This window comes from Heliangelus exortis, chromosome 22 (assembly GCF_036169615.1).
Source record: "Heliangelus exortis chromosome 22, bHelExo1.hap1, whole genome shotgun sequence".
NCBI lineage: Eukaryota > Metazoa > Chordata > Aves > Apodiformes > Trochilidae > Heliangelus > Heliangelus exortis.
Window position 1 is genome coordinate 5934183 of NC_092443.1, and position 18809 is coordinate 5952991.

At 43.1% G+C, this 18809-nt stretch overlaps 1 protein-coding gene across 4 annotated transcripts in view; it reads right to left on the reverse strand.

Annotated features, from left to right (window-relative positions):
• Window positions 1-17752: 17752 nt before the first annotated feature.
• The window catches only part of GARNL3 (GTPase activating Rap/RanGAP domain like 3), a 31177-nt gene continuing 30120 nt past the window's right edge, over window positions 17753-18809 (reverse strand). For all 4 annotated transcript variants that reach the window (XM_071766429.1, XM_071766426.1, XM_071766427.1 and 1 more), the window contains exon 29: window positions 17753-18194. In XM_071766429.1, coding sequence (XP_071622530.1) covers window positions 18029-18194 — 166 coding nt within the window. In that variant the 3' untranslated portion in view covers window positions 17753-18028. The remainder of the gene's footprint in view (window positions 18195-18809) is intronic.

An 18809-nucleotide genomic window follows, 5' to 3' on the forward strand; every position in this document is an offset into this window, starting at 1 on the left:
ATGCTGCTCTGCTCAGCCACTTACTGCCAATATGTTCCTCATTAGCACTCTGGGAATCTGTGAGTGCAGAAGGCACTCTGTGCAGCCCCCTTTTTACTCTATTCTCAAACACATGGAAACAGTTTAAAAGTATGAGCCTTGGGACCTGTGCAAGGGCGACAAGTGACGAGCTGAGGAGAGGAGACCAGAGCCAGCCCCCGACAAATTTGAACCATCCAGTTCACATCCACAACAACCAAAAAATAGAAAAAAATAAAAATGGTAAACAAACCTAGCTCTTTTCAGAAAGGAGATTACATGTGTAATGAAAAAATTATAGGTACAGGGAGTCTGGCGTACTAAAGTTGGTTAAAATTAAGAGCCTTCAGCTTGCTTTCCATGATTAATGGAATTTCCCTTACATGAAACTCTGTCAACATTTCCATCCCCGTCACAGCCTATTTGAGAGCTCCCTATTTTTTTTTAATTTAAGGAAAATGGAATTTTAAGACTTTGTAACAATTCCATACCTTACTGTGACCAGGTGACCCGTCTAAATACCACCTCCCTGACGAGGCAGGGCTGAAAAATAGGGGACAAGAGGGGTATTACTTTCACACCTCCTACCCAGGACAGGATTTTCCCCAGAGCACCATTGCAGCAAGAGGCAGGAGCAATGTCACAAAGCAGAGCACGGATTCTGACCTGATTCTGCAAGAAGAAGGTGACATCCCTATACCTGTTGGGCCTCATAGACCATGGAGATGACCAATCCTCTCCCAGAACTGAACAGGGGCTTCACAGAAGTGAATTCCTAATGAAACCATTGAGCACTAGCACTAAATAAAATAGAAACCATCCATTCATGACAACCCCACAGGCCTTCAAGTGTTAAATCTGTTGGAAGAAATATTTGTGCGTGTGCTTTCATGCCAGTGGAAACATAAGAAAAAGCCTAAACTCTGCACTGGCACAGCAGGTTCAGCTTTGATCTCTCAGGAGGTTCATTTCCTTCATTAAGCTTTTCTTAAAATCCACTTTTATGAACCCTTTTAATTTCCCCCTTGCATGACCTCCCCCCATAAAAGTCTTTTTTAGATTCATTCAAGAAAGGGGCAGGGTGAGGGAGGAGAATCTCATGTAATTGCCACTAAATGTTACCTGAAGCTGTTAGTCGTGTACAGGGATGCTGGAGCTGTTCATTGTGAGAGAGACAGGGACTGAAGGAGGGAAAAGCCCCACTAAGACTCTAATAAACCATAAAAAGGAACACAGGGAGGAGAGAGGGGAGCAGAACCACAAAGCACCAACAAAGGGAAAGGAAAGGCAGCACAAGGAACATCAGGAAGAGCTCCAGCAGGACTTGGGTGGACACTGCTGGAAGGCAAGCAGAGTAGTTACAACCCATGGTCTCCCCTCTGTTTCATCTCTGCTAGTGCTGGATAAAACCACAGCCTCTCCCCCCTTCAGGTGTCTGCTCTGTAAACAGTAAGATGACAAAACCCCTTCCTCTTTAGTGGGGCTGGGAAGCTAAAAAATCCCAGACTAACAGAGTTTAAAAGGTGTTCAACATCCCACTGCTCGAGCTGTAGCACCAAGCTGATTACTGCATTTATGGCTGTAAGGAGAAGCATGGGAACAGAGGGACACACTTTGGAAGGTCTTCTGACTGCAGGAGCAAGAATTTGAGCTCTGCATCTATTTCTGATGGACTGCTTGCAAAAAAAAAAAATAATTAAAAAAAAATTCACATATACATCAACTCATCTGACCTGTATCCAAGTGACAAGCGACAGTGTTGAGTTTACTTCTCCAAATGGAGACCTGGGTCCTTCTCAACAATGAGCCAGCATACCCTGCAAAACCTTTTAATAGCAAGGGATGGAAAGGTATTGCCTGGGTTGCTGAATACAGTTCCTCACTATTGTAACCTACTGGACTGTATAATTCTATTCACAAAAAGCAACTTCATTTTAAGAGGAGTTTGTGGCTTTAGCCCCGCTATTCCTATTAAAAGCTTAGCTTCTTATGATTAGTCAGTTACTTGGAGTAGCTTAAACAATGAAACAATCAGAGCAAATTGTAAGACTATTCACCAGATCACTCATGTAGATGAACTTGCTTAAGTCCTTGGAAGCAGATACTGTTCTTAATTCAAATTCTTAATGAGAAAACTGTGTCCAGATTCCTGCTTGGGCTGTAGTGAAATCTCAGGGGCTGTGTTCTCTGACACAAAGGAACATTCCCCATTTCACTCTCTCAGCTTGCTTCTACTAAAGAAAGAAGTTGCCATTTCTAGACAATTTCCAGGGCACAGATTCTGACCTCAGACAAAGGACTATGAAACATGAATCCACACAAGGAAGGCTACTCGGTTATTCTAGCTTCAAGCCTGGCATGGCAGACACGAGGTTCTGCCCTTTTTCATTTCTGATATTCACTGAACTCACTGCAACTGGATTTAACAGGACTCAGCTGCTATAACTCACAGTATTTTTTAATGCTGGAAGCACAGGTTTCAGCTTTTCTGCTACATCAACCCTGGGCCTCCCTCCACCCAAACTCAATTTCAGTTATATTTAACAAATCTAGGTGGATGGGCAGCATGAAGTCAGATGAAGTTCAGCCCAGACAAATGCAAGGTAATGCACTTAAGGATAATTTCAACTATGCAGAAAAAAAAAAAAAAATACAGAATGCTTTTGGGAGATAATCATCTGCTGTGCAGAGAGAGGTTTGGAACTGAAAAGACTGTAATGGAAAGAGATGGCAAATCATTCCTTGGGAAGCTCTTCACTCCAGCTCACAGTAAGCTGAGCCCAACCTAACTCCTGCAGCACTGCAGCAACAGAAAAGCTCTGAGAGATCACAGGGGTACTTCCATGAAGTTTGTGTCTGGCAGAGTACAGGAAAAGAGGCCTGAAAGAGCAGCTCTTTGTGCAACTTTGAGTAAGAGCAAGCCGGGGTATTCTGGGTACGCAGCTGCAAACCCCAGGGTAGGGAAGTTTCTTCCCCAGAAAACCTCATGTTTTAGCCCAGATCTCTAGTAGTTAAGAAGCTCTACAAAGGCACAGGTGAGCAAAATCCAGAACATGCTAAATGTCATATGCAATCTATCATTGTATAAGATTGGATTCCACAGTGAGATCTTGGTGCTGCCTCTGCACATAAACTCACCTTACACCACAGCACAACTGAGACCCAAACCCTCTGTGTGCTGGTGAGATAAGCCAGGGTGGGCACAGACACACAGAAGTACAACTCCAGCAATCCAAAAGCTAACCAGAACCTCAAGTTCTCTATAATACCATCTAGATTTCCTGGAAAGCAGAAGCAACCTCAGCCTCTCCCAGCAAACACTCCTGTTCCCCATCACCACCAGCCGGTGTCCACACCCCAGGGGAGAAGCTACATCACCTGCTCACACCTAGACTGCTGTGAGATGGAGAACAAGCCTGTCCTCTTGCTCCCAATCTAGTGCCCTAAGCACCACGGTATTCCCCCCCATACACCTTAGGAAGCCAAAAAACTACAGCACAGACGTGGGAAATGCAGGAACACGTGGTTAGGACTTTGCCAACCCTCCCAAACTGCCTGGTATCACCACCACCCCCCCCCCCCCCCCCCACCAGGAAAAGGAGGGATCTCAGACCCAAGGAGCACCTCCCAGGCTGGACCGTGGGTAAGGAGTACATTTGGTGAAGTGTGGGGCCATCTGATGGCAGAAGTGGGCAGCGCTGTTCCGAGCACACCGAGCGCTGCTTTGCTCCATTCATCTCCAGTAATTGAACGCATGCCCTAGGGGAGTGCACTGTGCAGGAGTGAGAAGGAAGGATGGGGGAACAGTATTTATATTTGTCTTCTCAGATTTAGTTTGTCCTTATCTCTAGCTATTTTGAATGTCACGGGGAGTTAATGAAGACATGTTGTGCATCTGCAGCACATGGAACAACTTCTTTCCTGTCTCAGTATATTAAATACTTTCTTACTTACGTTAGCAGTTACAAGGAAAGAACAGACAGAAAAAAATGGAAGAGAGATAAAAGGAAAGTAGAAAGAGATAAGACAATAGAAGAAAAGAAGGAGGAAAATTCCTTCTCATTTCAGCTCTCCAAGCTGCATCACACAGCACATTCTAGCCCCTGTTTGGCCATGTCAGCCCTGGAAGAACTGACCTGATCCAATTGGGGTGGCACAGAAACAGCCTCTGAAACACCTCATTAAAGGTCACTTTGCTCCACAGTCCACTCCCCACTAGAAATGCAAGACGGGGTTGAAGAACGTAGCAGAGATACAGCACCCTCCCCAGTGGCAAGTGGCACATCCCCAAGCCCTTATCTCCCCTTCAGAAACTAGGAAGGCCATGTCACACAGCAAGACCTCAGCTCCCATCACAGGCACTATTTTGCAGTTAGATATTTTGCTTTCATTGCTGTTGCTGTACTGCAGACAGTATACTGAGGCAGACAACAAACAGGCTCAGATCTAAGATGTCTTAAAATAATCCCTAGTTTAGATCTCAACAAGCATTTCCAAGAAAAGAATCAAGGCAGTGGCAGAGAAAAGCCTTTTCCTTAGGATACCCCTTCCTCAGTTCTCCTCTCTCCCTGCTGGGAAAGGCAAGAGTACAGACTTTTCCTTAATCGTAGAGCTATTGGTTTAGAAATTAAGTTCTTCCCTTCCCTGGTACTTTCTATCCTCTCTCTTTCCCTGAGGCAGGATCTGGCACACCTTAGATGTTCTGGTTTGGCCTAAAGCTTTATTTAGACTGCTTCTTGGTTTGGGGATTCTCTGTTTATATCATTGGAGGGTGTTAATGAGGGCAGAATGGTTTCCAGATCCACATCAGCTGACTGGATTTCCTGAATCCATGCCATCTGTAAAAACAGAAATGTTCCCTTCTCCTTATACACAAAGATAAATGAATTAAGGCTGAATCTCCCAGGGCAGGAGTACAGGAGAGGTTTGGATTTCTGGCCAAGTGAAACCCAGCAAGCTCTGGAATGAGGTAGAGAGATACCGTTTTTAATACGGAGGCTCAGCTGAAGACATGAAAGATCTCATCACTCTGTGGAGTAGACAGAAGATTTTGACATTTGGAAAGAGCACACCAAGGAATTTCTGGCACTCTCAGCTGCATCTGGCACTGGCTACCCTCAGAGACAGAGGAATATGCAAGATCAGGCCCTGGCTGGTATTACAGAGCTCTTCCATTTCAAGAGAAGTTTCTCTGGAGTCTCCACATGCCAGCACAGAGGACTAATACAGATGCTTCTCACTTATGCAGAGGCAGAGAGTAAGAGGTGCTTGGGAGATGGGACACCTGGGGACCAGTTCCTGGGTGTGCAATGGGTTTGCTGGTAGCCAGGGGTCTGTCAGCAAGAAGGGTTTATTCCTTGTAAGCCTGACACCAATTTGATAAGAAATTCCCTGTCTGAAGTGAGCCATACACACCAAACTGGGAACTGAAAATCTGATGTCTCAGTCAAGACTGCTGTCCTGTTGCACCTTGGCTCATCAGGTTCACACAAAAAAACCCTATCTGGGCACTGGCATGCAGAGGTGAACACAGGGCTGAATCAGCTATATGTTTTGACTATGTTCTTCCCATTTAACACAACTAAATGTTGCCCAGACTCTTAGGAAGAAACTCACAGCTAGCAGTACAGCCCAAAATTTCATTTTTCTAATACACCAGCACAAAAATCACCTTCAAGTGAAAATGGGCTAAAACATCAGAGTTAGGCTGGGTGAAGTAACATCAGCAGGCAGCTTTTAAATATTCACCAAGAAAAAAAGCCTAAGGAGAAGAGAGGGCAAGGAAGTGAGCAGGAAGAGCAAGGAGTTAAGTGCCTTATCCAGTGATTTGCATTCAGAATTAGCAAGTTTATTGGGTTACCCCCAAAAGGGATACTTTCATTAACTCAACAAAACATGTCAGATCATTGCATCTGGTGTGCAAGGAAGAGGAGCTGTAGACTTTTTAATCAGGAGCAAGAGCAGATATACACAATTTACCCTCTTCTAGCAGGAATAGTGTCCCTCAGGCTCAAGCACAGCAATCAGTCCAAGTTGTTCCTTTGATAAAATTAGACTTGTCTCAAGAAGGGAGGAAGATGCAGCAGAACTGGAATAGCAGCAAGTAGACAATTTATGAGACCTCAGGAGTGCACCAGATCATGGGTACTCCAGCCAAGAGCAACACGAATCACCCCACCCAGATACAGCAGCATGCAGCCCAGCTACACACAGAACCAGGACACTTCTCTTTCCTCTTCCTATGCTAAGTGTTCCTGTATGATTTGGGGGTTGACCTGGCCTTTACCAACCAAAGTCACCACACAAGTGTGGGAACACCTGAGGGAGTGACCCTACACACCCAGATAGGGCTGTTCCATCCTCCAGGACCATGTGTTCCTTGAACAAGCAGCAGCTGTAACCTCTGAACCTGACTTTAACATATCTGATAACTTCTTAGTTCCCAGACAGGCTTGACAGCACTTTAAGACTACTTTAAGACTACTAAGCACATTAAGACTACTTAATGTCAAGCATCTAACTTGGGAGAATGAGAATACTCCCCTTTAGAAGCTTCTCAGCTCCAGCTCACTGAAACCCAAAAAACCTTGTTGGTCTCTTTCGTGTAAATAAAAATGCTTCCTACACGCACCTTACACAGCTACAGTACTGCAAAGGATACAAAACATTAGCAGTCCAAATCAGCTGAATTTTCTTTGTAACAACATTAAGCTATCCATACCCCAAAGCATCTTACAGGAGCATCTTACATGTGGCATCTACTATTGCCAAACAGGCTGCAAAGTTGCAGGCACTGCTCAGCAGCACTGTTGCCGATTGCCTGGGGAAGAGGACACCAGAGCTGGCTCTTGAGAAAGTGAAAGGGCCCCATTTGTGTTTGGAACAAATCCAGTCACCAGTCTGGTGTTTCTGAGGAATTTTGTTTTGTGATGGCATAAATACTGCAGTGCCAAAATTTTCAAGGGCTGCAATCCTTGATGTGTTCAGAACTGCAACTTGAACCGGAAAACTGAATGATGATGCTCACCTTATGCCAACGCCCTGTTTAGCAGATGAAAATATTTACCTCAATTTAAAGGAGCAATTTGCTACAAAATATTCTTAAAGTCACAAAGCTGGAGAAGAGAAGCTCTGCTGGCCAGAATCCAAAAGCACTCCATTACAATCTTTCACTAATACAGAACTAATAATCCACATACGTGGAGTTTCATAGCCTTAACCCATAGGTTCCATCCCAATAAATCAGAGTTCATAAATTCAGCTCCTTCAGATTCCAATGCAGTACATGAAATTCATTGTACCTTTTCCTGGCCATTAAAGCCTTTCATTGTTACACACCATTGATTTATTTTCTAAAGTAATTAAGAGCATGAAAGACAGGAATGAGTCTCATTAGCTCCCACAAGAACAGGCATTCTGCAGCTCTTCCATGAGCCCTTCCGAAGAGCAGCAGCTCACTGGATGCACACACAAGCACGTAAAAGAGCAGAGGGTTATTTGCTTCAAACAGATTGCATTTTCCCTGATCAGCTTTTCACATGCTGTGTGGCTCAGCAAGCTCACTGATCTCCCTGATGGCTGTCACATGTGCAGCACCAAGCACAACAAGCATTGCTTTTGTACCAAGTCCACTAGATGATGTCCTAACAAAAATCCCATGTTCCAGCCTGGACAAATCAGAGAGATTGGGAGACAAATGCAGTGGAGAGCATGCCACGGAGCTATCAGCTCTAAGTTTCTCTTCCTTTCCCTTAAAACCCATTGACAGTCTCTCAGAATAAAATAAGCCATTAGCTGGATCTCCCTTATCTTATTGTACATCAATTTGCTGAAACATTCATGGGATCACTATGCATTTCATTTACCCTTAAGGCCAACCCCTCTGCTTATTAAATTAAGAAGATGAATGAGAGATTTGCTCTCTTGCTAGCAGCCCAGGGGATTCATTAATCACATAAATGATTGCACTTGCCTCAAGTTATGCTACTGCAATGTTTGTAATGTGTCTTCTGATCCCAGTTCCCTATGCACAGTTTGGAAACAAGGTTGGCTTTCAGACAGGTCACATTTAATTCCAGTCATTTGACTTCAGTAAATAGAAATAAAGGCCTCAAATTCACTATCCTATTCCCTTCCTCTGCACAGCCCTCCAAACGTTTCACAGAACACACACAAGGGGAATCATGAGCTACATGTAAACTACCAATATTCATCTCATTTATGTCTGTACCACAAAGTTACCATTTTAGTGCTGACATAAAATACAGATTTGGGTGTATAATGACACATCACAATGACAGAACTGCACTGGGAAGAAGGGAGCTTGTCCAAGTTAGACCATTAAATTAAGCACTGAGATAACTGTTAACAAGATCCCTTCTGCCTTCCAGAAAGGAGCTTGCTCTAGATAAATGCAATCCAGAGGATGTCAGCATTTCTGTCTGCAATATTAGGAAAGCAGAAAGAAAATTTCACCTCAGAAAAAGGTTAAAATTCACACCCCAGTTCAACTTCAACGAAGCACAGAGGGGAAGGGAGTTGCACCTACATGAATTCCAGGGGATTGCTGTCCCCAGTTTTGTAGGACTATTCCACCAAAAAGCAGAATCTTGGATGAACAAATCCTTCCAGCATGGCTGGGTGAGCTCTTCAGCACTATGACAAACACCAGTGAAGAAAAACTGGCAAGATACAAGTCAACAAGAAATGGAAGATTGCACATCTTCAAGTCACTTACATGTTGTGCTGTCTTTCACATGGACTTCTATAAACAAAATCTGCCACTTTTAACACCACTGTTGCAGTTTCTGGGTAAGAGACCTGCAGATGAAGAGTATTCCATTTTTAGAAATGGCTATAGCAAGAACCCTTCTACTTCTCTACTTGTTCAGCTCCTAAACATTCACAGGTAAACATTGACTCTACTACAAAATTACACAAGGGCATCTGAAATATCAGGCACTGGGGAAACTGACCACTTTGTTTCCCAGAATAACTGTAACTAACCAGAGATGAAAGATTCAAGACTCTGGGGCTGCTCTCTGCCCAGCATTGCACCGAAGTAAAGAAGCACAGCAGGCAAACAATCAAAAGTGCTCACTCCCATAAAATGCTCCACAGCTTCAGCAGGAATGGGATGCTCTCCATAGCCTAGGAAAGGAGGAGAGTGCGTGCACAGAACATCTGACCTACAGACAAGTGTGCAAATGGGAGGGACTAATTTAATGGCAGCAACAGTGAGAAGGGGATTAAAATGTCTGAGCCAATACCACCCTCCCTCTGCTTTCCATTGCCCATTACTCAAGTGTTTATTTACCTCACAGCTTTGCCACAACTTTCCCACCTGACCTTCATCGAGTAATTTATCCCATCTACCAACAGAGTGACACAGCAATTCTGCATCTGAAGGGAGTGAGGCTTTTAGCCAGGGTTCACACAACACAGGGCACACATTGAAGACCCATTTGAAAAAGCACATAACAATGGATGAGATTGAATGGTTGTTTTTTGGGGGTTTTTTTGTTGGCTTTTTTGCTTTGACACTGATTTCACAACAGCTGCTGGTCAAACTAACCGGTAATTAGCCACCACTTAGGTGTAACCACCTATGACTTCCTTCTAGGAGCTGAACTACATTTGCTTAAAGCAGTATCAGAACACAGTCCACAACGAGGTGACACTCCAGGAAAGGACACTTTTTTTAACAGAAAAGTCTGTTAAGTTTTGCATCTCCCAAGTTCTCCCAGTCACCAAACAGCATGATCAGGACAAAGAATAACCTTGGAGTAGCCTTTTACACAGCAGGAAGTTTTATGATGACCACAGATAGCTGCGAAACCCCCTTTACTCCCAACCACTTTCTGGTTGCTTTAAAAGAAACAGTGAATTCTCCACCCTTAACTTTCTTGGTCGCATTAAGTGCTAACAGCTGAGGCAGCTCCACCCGGGAAAGGGCTCTTAGTCCCCAACAGGTGGATCTGAATAAAGAAAAGAGACAGTAATTACTCAGTCTGTGTAGAGTTAGTGTAATATTCTTAACCCTAAACAGGTGGGTATTAATTACACTGCCACAATTCAGGAATCTGTGTCTACTTCTCATTCCATCTTTCCATGTTTCTGACATCTAAAAGACTGACTGTGAACACAGAAAAAGTCAGAGCTGCTGAAGCATTTTGGCACGCAGGAGCTACAAACCCGAGGAGGCTCCAGCTCTGAACAGAACCCAGAGCTTTTCAGATAACTGCAAGGTTTACAGACATTTGAGCCTCTTCAAAGGGCTTTCAGCTCTGCTCTGCACCCATCAGCACCCCTGAAACTCCCGTCGGGAAGGAACACACCAGATCTCGGGCAGGGGAAAGCAGTGGCGGGGATCGGTGTTCAGTCCGCTCAGACGTGGGCCGGAGAAGCAGATCTGCAGCGTTTTTTAGAGGAACTCAAGGCGCTTCCCCTTAAAGTAAACCTTTTGAATTGCACAAAATGTTTTGAATTCCCCCCAAGCTGTCCTCCGGGGCTGTCCCCAAAACACAGCCTAGGGGATTAGGGAACCACTGGGAACTCAAGCACTCAACTCCCTTCTACAGCTTCGATCTGGATAGACTCATCCTCCCCCTTTACTGCTCAAAACGCACAAATTTAAGGGACTGTCGCCATCTAGTGGGGCTGAGCTCCCCCCACCCCAACACCCCCGGAGCCCTCAGACGCTGCGCGGACGGGCGGGCGCCTTCACCCGGGCCGGAGCTCAGCCTCAGCGGGCTCCGCAGCTCTTCGTCACCCCCAATAAACCCCGAACCCCTCCTCCCCCCCCCATGCCTTACCTCCAGGGTACAGCGCTGCTTTCCTCCAGTCTCACCCAGAGCCTTGTCCTGAAGCAAAACTCCTTTCCCGAGGGTAGAAAGCCCGGAGCTCACCCCGCAGGACCCTTTGTAGCCTCGGCTCGCGCAGGTTGAAACCAGAATGTTCTTCCGACCCGCCCTTAAATACTCATTGGAACCACCTGGGACGGCCCAGCATTGCCTGCAGCTGGGGCCGAGCTAATTGCAAGGTCAAATTAAGGGTCAGAGGTAGCACCTAGGGGTGCTCTGGCAGTAATGCATATTCATGCCCTCTTTCCCTGCTGCCCTCTCTCCGAACCAGAGTGTGCCCACATCCCTGCTCCTTAAAAGAGTAAACTTCCCCCCCTTCCCTTAGTGGGGAGGCTGGGGAGATGTAGGGTTCAGTGTGGCCAAGGCCAGATTTTAATGGTAACAGTAGGAAAAGGATGGAGCAGAAATTTCCAACAGAAGCCAAGGTGGTGGGTTCTCATTTTCATTATTTCAGCATTAAGGACTAGGTGTGCTCCCAGTCTGTTGGCTTGAGAAGAACATGCAAAGGCAAAGTGGTATTTCAAAAAAAGCTGTGGGAGGCAATTGTGCTGCTTCTAAAATGAAGGGTAACACAGGAACCCAAGATTGTCTTTGGTATAACAGGAACCTGAACTCCAGGGCTGTATGGGTACTCCAGCATGTCTGCTTGTCCTGGCCAAAGAAAGACAAAATACAGAATGGCTGCATGCTTTGTTTGGCCTTTCAGATAAATCCTTTGTAGTGGGGTTGATGAAAACTAAAAACAAACTGGTGCCAACTGCTACTTCAATAGTGCATCAAGAATATATCACACCAACAGAGATGCTGTGATCCCCATTCACAAGCTGAGCTGGCAACTTGAGAGCCAAAGAGTGATCAGCAGGACTGACTCACCCTTCAGTAGTCTTGTATGGCCACAAAAAGCTTGCTGGCCCTAACCCTCACATGGAACTTGAACCACAGTACCAGAAACCATGTGGGCTACGGGTTTGCTTTAATACCAGAAGCCTTGAATATTCCTCCCCTTGGTGGCTCTCCCACTGTTGCTATATATGGCTCCAAAACTCCACACAAAAGGACCTGGCAAATAAACGCAAAGAGTGCCCACTGAAAACTTTTGCTGGCCCTAGCCCTCACATGGAGCCTTACCTACAGTGCAAGCAAGCATCGGGCTATGGGTTTGCTTTAGTACCAAAAACCTCGAATATTCCACCCCTCGGCAGCTCTCCCACTACTGCTATATACAGCTCCAAAATTCAACACAAATGGGTCTTGAAAAAAAAACCCCACAATCAGTGACGACTGAAGTTTACTGTCCCTAACCCTCACATAGAACCCTACCCACAGCACCACCAACAATCAAGCTACGGGTTTGCTTTAGTACCACAAACCTCGAATCTTCCACCCTTCAGCTGCTCTCCCACTGATGCTCCAAATGGCTCCAAAATTCCATAAAAACCCTCTGCTGCCACGAGCCACGCCCACTGCCGTGCAGACACACCCCACTCGTGGGCACAGGTCCCGTCCCATTCTCTTTGGACAAACACCCAGGTGTGAAAACCCCACCCTGTGCAGACACCCCCCCTGGGTGACACAGACCCCACCCACTGGCCTCATGCACACCCCCCTTTGTGCGAGAACCCCCCACACCCTCCGAGGAGATGCACCCCACGACGTGGCAGCCACGCTCCTGTGGGTTTTGCGGGCACCACCTGTGGTGCAAAAAAAAAACCCAACACCACACACCCACTTTGGGTGTGTTCACGCTCTCTTTGGTTATAGACCCGCCCTCCTGAAAATAAACACTCTGGGTGACCCAAACCCCACCCCCTTTATGTGTGTGGCGCTGAGGCAACGGGACCTCCCTTTGTCTGGAGGGCGAGACACGACCAGCACCCCTGGGACCGCTTTCCTTAGTCTTCAAGGCTCGGGCACCCATCTCTCTGAGCTGATCAAGCCGCTGATTAGTCGCCACTTTCCTGCCTCCCTTATTCACACCCGCCCCCAGGGGCTCCAAAGAAGTCAGGGGTTTGTCATTGCCCTACAGTGAACCCCATGCTTACCATACCGACTGCCCTTGATTTTCGGATCCGCCCCTGCCCCATAAAACCCCCACGGCACCACCCAAAGTGCCCCCCTCCCCACCGCTCTGGGGTAATTTCGGTGCAGCCCCACCCCAACCTTGCTTCACTTTACCTTTCTTTTCTGGCACAGGTTACGCTGAAGAAATCAATAAATTCCTTTCAGACTGCAGTACTTTTGTGTTGCTGCTACTACTTCTGGAATGTCTGATCAGAGAAAAGGTCTTGGTCCCTGACTGGTCTCCAACTGGAGAAGAACACCTGGCTCTCATGGGTGCTAGTGTTGTCACTACTCTTCCTATTGCTGTCCAGTTGGCTATGAATGTATTTAATCACAAGAAGGCTCTTAGGTATTTCAGAATTTAGGAAAGAGCATCGCTTTTTCAAAAGGATTACAAGAGACAGCAAAGCCAGAAAAGGAGAAAAACTCTGTTGTAGTGTTAATTAATTGTTCCACGGGGTCTCTGAAAGACACCTGGGAACACAAACCAATACTGGATTATAGTTCTTGTCAAATATGGGTAATGCTTACAGCACAAACACCAAGTTTTACAGGTATGATACAGCATATAAATGAATGACATCTCAAGCCAAACTTCTAGAGAACTCAAACGGAACCAGTAAGCCAGAGCTATCTGCAAATAGTGCACTGCCTCCTTTTCTTTCATTTGTCTTGTGAATCAAATTTGGAAGAGCCCTTACTTCTGAATATTTGAAACAAAGAAGTGACATCATGTCTACATTTTATTGCATATGAAGGTATAAATCATCTATTACTTCTTCACAGAGATGATAAATGGCACTTTTAAAGGTTCCAGATGTTATATAACTGTTTCTAGTTGGATTTCACATCTAAAACACAAACCATACATATCTCATGACATTAAAACCAAAGGTAATACATGGGCATTTAAGACAAGTGGTAGATGGAGATTTTTTTATCACAAATGTAGCAACAATATTAACAATATGCAATTATTAAATTACAAAGCAGTCTGCTAAAACTCAAAGACTTACTTAAAACTGACATTCCAGGTTGATAACACTTGAGAGAGAGACATAGCATTTTTCATTCAACTAGATAAAGACTTAATAGAGCTATAAATAAATATGCACAAAATCTTTAATTTTCTTTCAAATCACACGTTAATTTAATGACTTCCAGTCCAGTAGCAAACAGGAGTCAAGTCAGTTGTGGGTCAGCATTAAAGTGAAACAGCTAAGCAGGATACAGCTTGGTGAAGTTGCTATGTGCAACTAGTAAGAGAAAAAATACTTTCCAACCTGCATGCAAGTACATGTGTTTGCTGCATACTGTTGTATGATGTTTCTCATTTTGTCAGTATTAGGTTCTCGGGATCTAATTTCTTCCTCCACAAAATCAGGCTAAGTCTATCTGAGAAAATACTGCTTTAACAGAAAAAGCAAGCACTGAGCATATGAGCCATGACATCAAATTGTTAATAATGACAACAGTATGGCACTTTTTCAAATACGTAAGGCAATAAAACCAATTCTGAAATACATTATCACTTGCAGATGGAATTCCCCCCCCAGCTCCCCACAAATCACAGTACTTTAGATTCCTACGTATATGCTTAGGACTTTTAATCCATTTTACTTGTGGTAAAAATTACAAATATATACACATATTCATATATATACATCCACATATATATATGTAAAAACAAATCCAAGCCCATAGGATTGTATCTCCCAAATGCAGACTAAGGCAACAGCTCCAGGAAAGCTGATGCATTTGCAAGCACAAGTTGTAGATCCACACTGCTAGGAAAACACACGTGAGCCTGTATCCAAGGTTTGGTCAAATATACACAGAACCACAGCAAGTAAATGTCAGGAGCAGCAACCCCCACTGTATGTAACTGGTTATGCAGTAGTGTTAGACTTCACATGTAACTCATGATGGTCTGAGACCACAAAAACTACATCCGTGTACAGTGGATATTTGTCCACTTGTGGCAGCAGTTTCACAGGATTGTGTGATATTTTGTCTTTTGATCCAATAAATGTGATAAAGACCTTCACGGAATTTGGTTCTTGTGGCTTATGTCAAACAAAATTGGAAATTACTATGTTGTCTCCCTTCTACTTACATTCTAGGCTGCTCTCATGCAGCAAGTAGGTAGTAAACTACATATACATGACCCTAAAGCCTCAGCTGCCATCTCTACCTGTCATACAAACCAAACTTATGGTGCCTGAAGCCTCCCAACTTCTTTTGCAAGGTCTAATATTATCCCGACATCCCTGCAACACACCCTGATTAATTACAGAAGCAAAACCTCAAGAAGTAGCAGCCTTGATAAGGCACTTACTGCATAAATTAGGAATTGAAACAGGTAATTTTTTTTCCATGTTTCAGATTTCTCCTGTCCTGTATGAGTAATAGTCTTTAGGTCTGGTAGTTGCCATTGCCCCTTCACAACAGCTTGCACCTGACCTATTAAGTCAGGCCAGACCAGAAAATTCAGGTGTGGGGGAGGCAGATCTTGGGTTTCCCTCTTCAAATTATGCCAGCATCCTTTCCCAGGTAAGTACCATGACAGTTTTCTGATCTGGCTTTGCTTAGCTTAACAAATTTCATCTGTACTACTTACAGCCCTTTTGATGTTACTATTTGCTAGATGTCATCAGTACTGTGATGACAGGCAAACCTCCAAAGGTTCTCACCCAGACACACTCTTACTTTACACCAATACTTTATAGCCACTGCTGTAGTTCTGGCTAAATAAAATATCTATAAAGATTCATGGCCCCTTCTTTCTTTAATCATCTCTATGTTAGGACAGAAATGCCACACCTATACATGTCCTGACTACCACCACAGACAGTGGGCAAGCTTGCTTTGTCTTCTTTGTCTCCTTAGTGCTCCATCTCTAAAGCTTCTCTTTCCACATACCTAAATATGTGTTTGTTTGGGTTCTACAAAGCAAGTTTTAAAATCTCCATATATTGCTTCAACTACTACAGAACTATGGCTAGGTCATGTTAAATCATGCTAGAATAGCACACGTGAATGAACATCTGCAATGTATTTAAATTCTGATATCCTAACACTCCAAAGCAAAGTTTCCAGACAAAAATATATTTTAACTAAAGTCCCAGTTCTGCAACACACGGGTAGTCTTCAAAAACACCCACATAGCACAAATGAAATCCTACATTGAGAAATCTGTTTATAGAAAAAGGCAGTGCATTGACTTTCTAAAAATATCTAAGTGCAAGCAGTGTTCCCCAAAGCAGATTCAGTAACTCAACAAAGTGCTTAAAACTTCCAGGAGAATAAGCACTTTGTGATGTTTTCAGATTGATTTTTTTAAACCTTAGTTGCCTGGATGAACAGGATGGGGTAAATTAATACAATCAATGGAAGTAACATTCTCAAAAAGAATTATAAGCTCCTTGAAAGACTTAGAGCTGGCACTCTCTTCTAGATGCTCATGAAGGTTCACCCAACACCTCTGTGGGTGCAAAAATATACAGTAGCCACTGGTAAATACTGCTTCTGCTTCTACATTAATTACTGTTGGAAATACTGCTTCTTTCCTTGATCTGCCACTCCAATTTAGAGTAAGAAACTATCTTTATATATAAGGCCTTGCATATTTTCTTAGGTGGAGCAATTCAGCCCTTATATACAAGAAATTAGGCAAAAATTACTTTGCAAAAATGGTTTTACATTCAAAGGAAAAGGCACATCTCCAATCAGTCATGCTTGGATACAAAGTGAAATCATAACACAGGAATGCTGTTATGAAATGAAAATCAAGGATACAGAAGTATTTTTACATATAAAAAAGGAAATACTTCTTAATAAAGCTAAAACCTTGACATATAAAAAGCCTGGAAGCATCATGCTTTCATGAAACAAAACAAACAAATAAAAATCAACAAACAAAACCCCTTTAAAATACTGTTTAAAACTTATTTTTAGCATAGAGGAAAGGGTTAAAATCTAATCAGGCTTTAAACATGATAACCTGTCTTTTAACTTAACAAAAGATCTACAATGACTATTTCACCATAGAAAACTAGATTCTTAGCAATGAAATATCATTCTGGATACAGTTAAAAAAAAAAAAAAGATTCTCTGGAATAATGACTTAAGACTGTTGGTACAAGAACAGACAACAGCTAATGCTAATGTCCATATAGGAATATTTGTGTAGTCTGGAAGAAAATCAGGGGTTGATTCTTCTGCCTGTAATGGGAAAATCTGGAGGTGCACTATAATAAGTTTTCCAGCAGATGGAGAAATACAGTTGGATTGGGGTTTTTTTAAATTTTTATTTCAACTGCTGATTCTTAAGGAGTATTTAAAAAGTTTGTGTTGTCTATAAAAAGTCTCTCTGCTCAAGGATTTTTAATGCCAAGACAGTTTTCAAATTCTCTAAAAAATGTGCATTTTTTTAGGCCAAACTAAAGAAAGCAGCATCTTTGTATCTTACCTGATATTCAGAGAACATCCTTAATTCTTCAGTAAACATAGCACAGCTTCATCATTTCAAGGATAGACTGCACTGTTTGGAAAAACTTTGACTGCAAGCCTTGTTTGGGGGGGGGGGTTGTTGTGGGTTTTTTTGTTTTGGTTTTTTTTTTTTGATTGGTTGGTTGGTTTGTGTGGTTAGGTTTGGTTGGTTTTTTTAAAAGACTGAAAAACCAAGAGGGTGATTTACATTATAAAATTCATCTTCCCACATGACATACACCACTGTAAAACAACTCATGAGAGTAATAGCAGTGATCAACTTAGCTGAATGTTGTTCAGGTACTTCAGATTATAAGAAGTTCAGAACAAGTAATAGTTTTTATTTTAGTTCTGTATCAGCCTAAATCTCTCATTGCTTACCTGTTATTGGAATGCCACAAAAATAAGGGTTCATAAACTTCAAAGATACAAGCATCACCAAATCAGGATGAACTAACCAGAACAACAGGTTTTATAAAGATTAATCATCAATACTTCCAGCCACATTTTACCACTAGAAGCAGTGTTTGTGACGTTCCCATAGAGCTCACAGATTTGTAAGAAAATGTAAAGGAAGAAAGGTTTTAAGACTGTCTTCACTTCAAGTCAATGATGTCTTCATCATATAAAGAAATCAGCTGAAAAGGATAGCTAGATGGTGAGCTCTCCTCCTGGTTTGCAACAGTATTGGGATCTGAACTAGTGGGAAGAGGAAGATGACATCCTTCAGAATAGCTTTCAGAAGAGCTGGAGATCATTATCCTGCAAAGAGGAAGACAAAAATAACTTAAAAAAATACACAGATCACAGCAACTAGGATCAGTGGCTATTTCTACATTCAATCAAGCTATTCTGAAGACAGGGACAGACTACTAAAACTGAGTTTCAATCTATTTTACTTTCTTGAAAATCATAAAAAGGCAATGTTAATGAAGCCCCCTGCTCAATTTACAAAAAGTGAAATAAATCAAATATGGTTTTACATCACAGGAGTTTTTGTTTATCTCACTCTACTCTATCTTGGCAGAATTCTGCCACTACTCTACACAAACATATGTTGTAAAAACAGTAAGAACAAGACAGTGGCAGTGGGGTCAGGTAAGCAGAGCCAAAGAGACAAATGGCATTACTTCACAAAATTTATTCTGAAAATAGCAACACAAAAGCACATGAAGGAAACAGCAGGTGACCTGCACCATGCAGACCAAATCCTAGTGACAGGCTCAACTGTAGTAGTCCCCACAAAATCACATTTAATTTTGCTTTGCTCAATAACATGTCTTTAGAAAAAGTATAATTGTTTCATTACTTAAGAGTACATATCAGATACTCTTCACACACCTTGGCATGTAATTCACATTGTTATACATAGGTCTC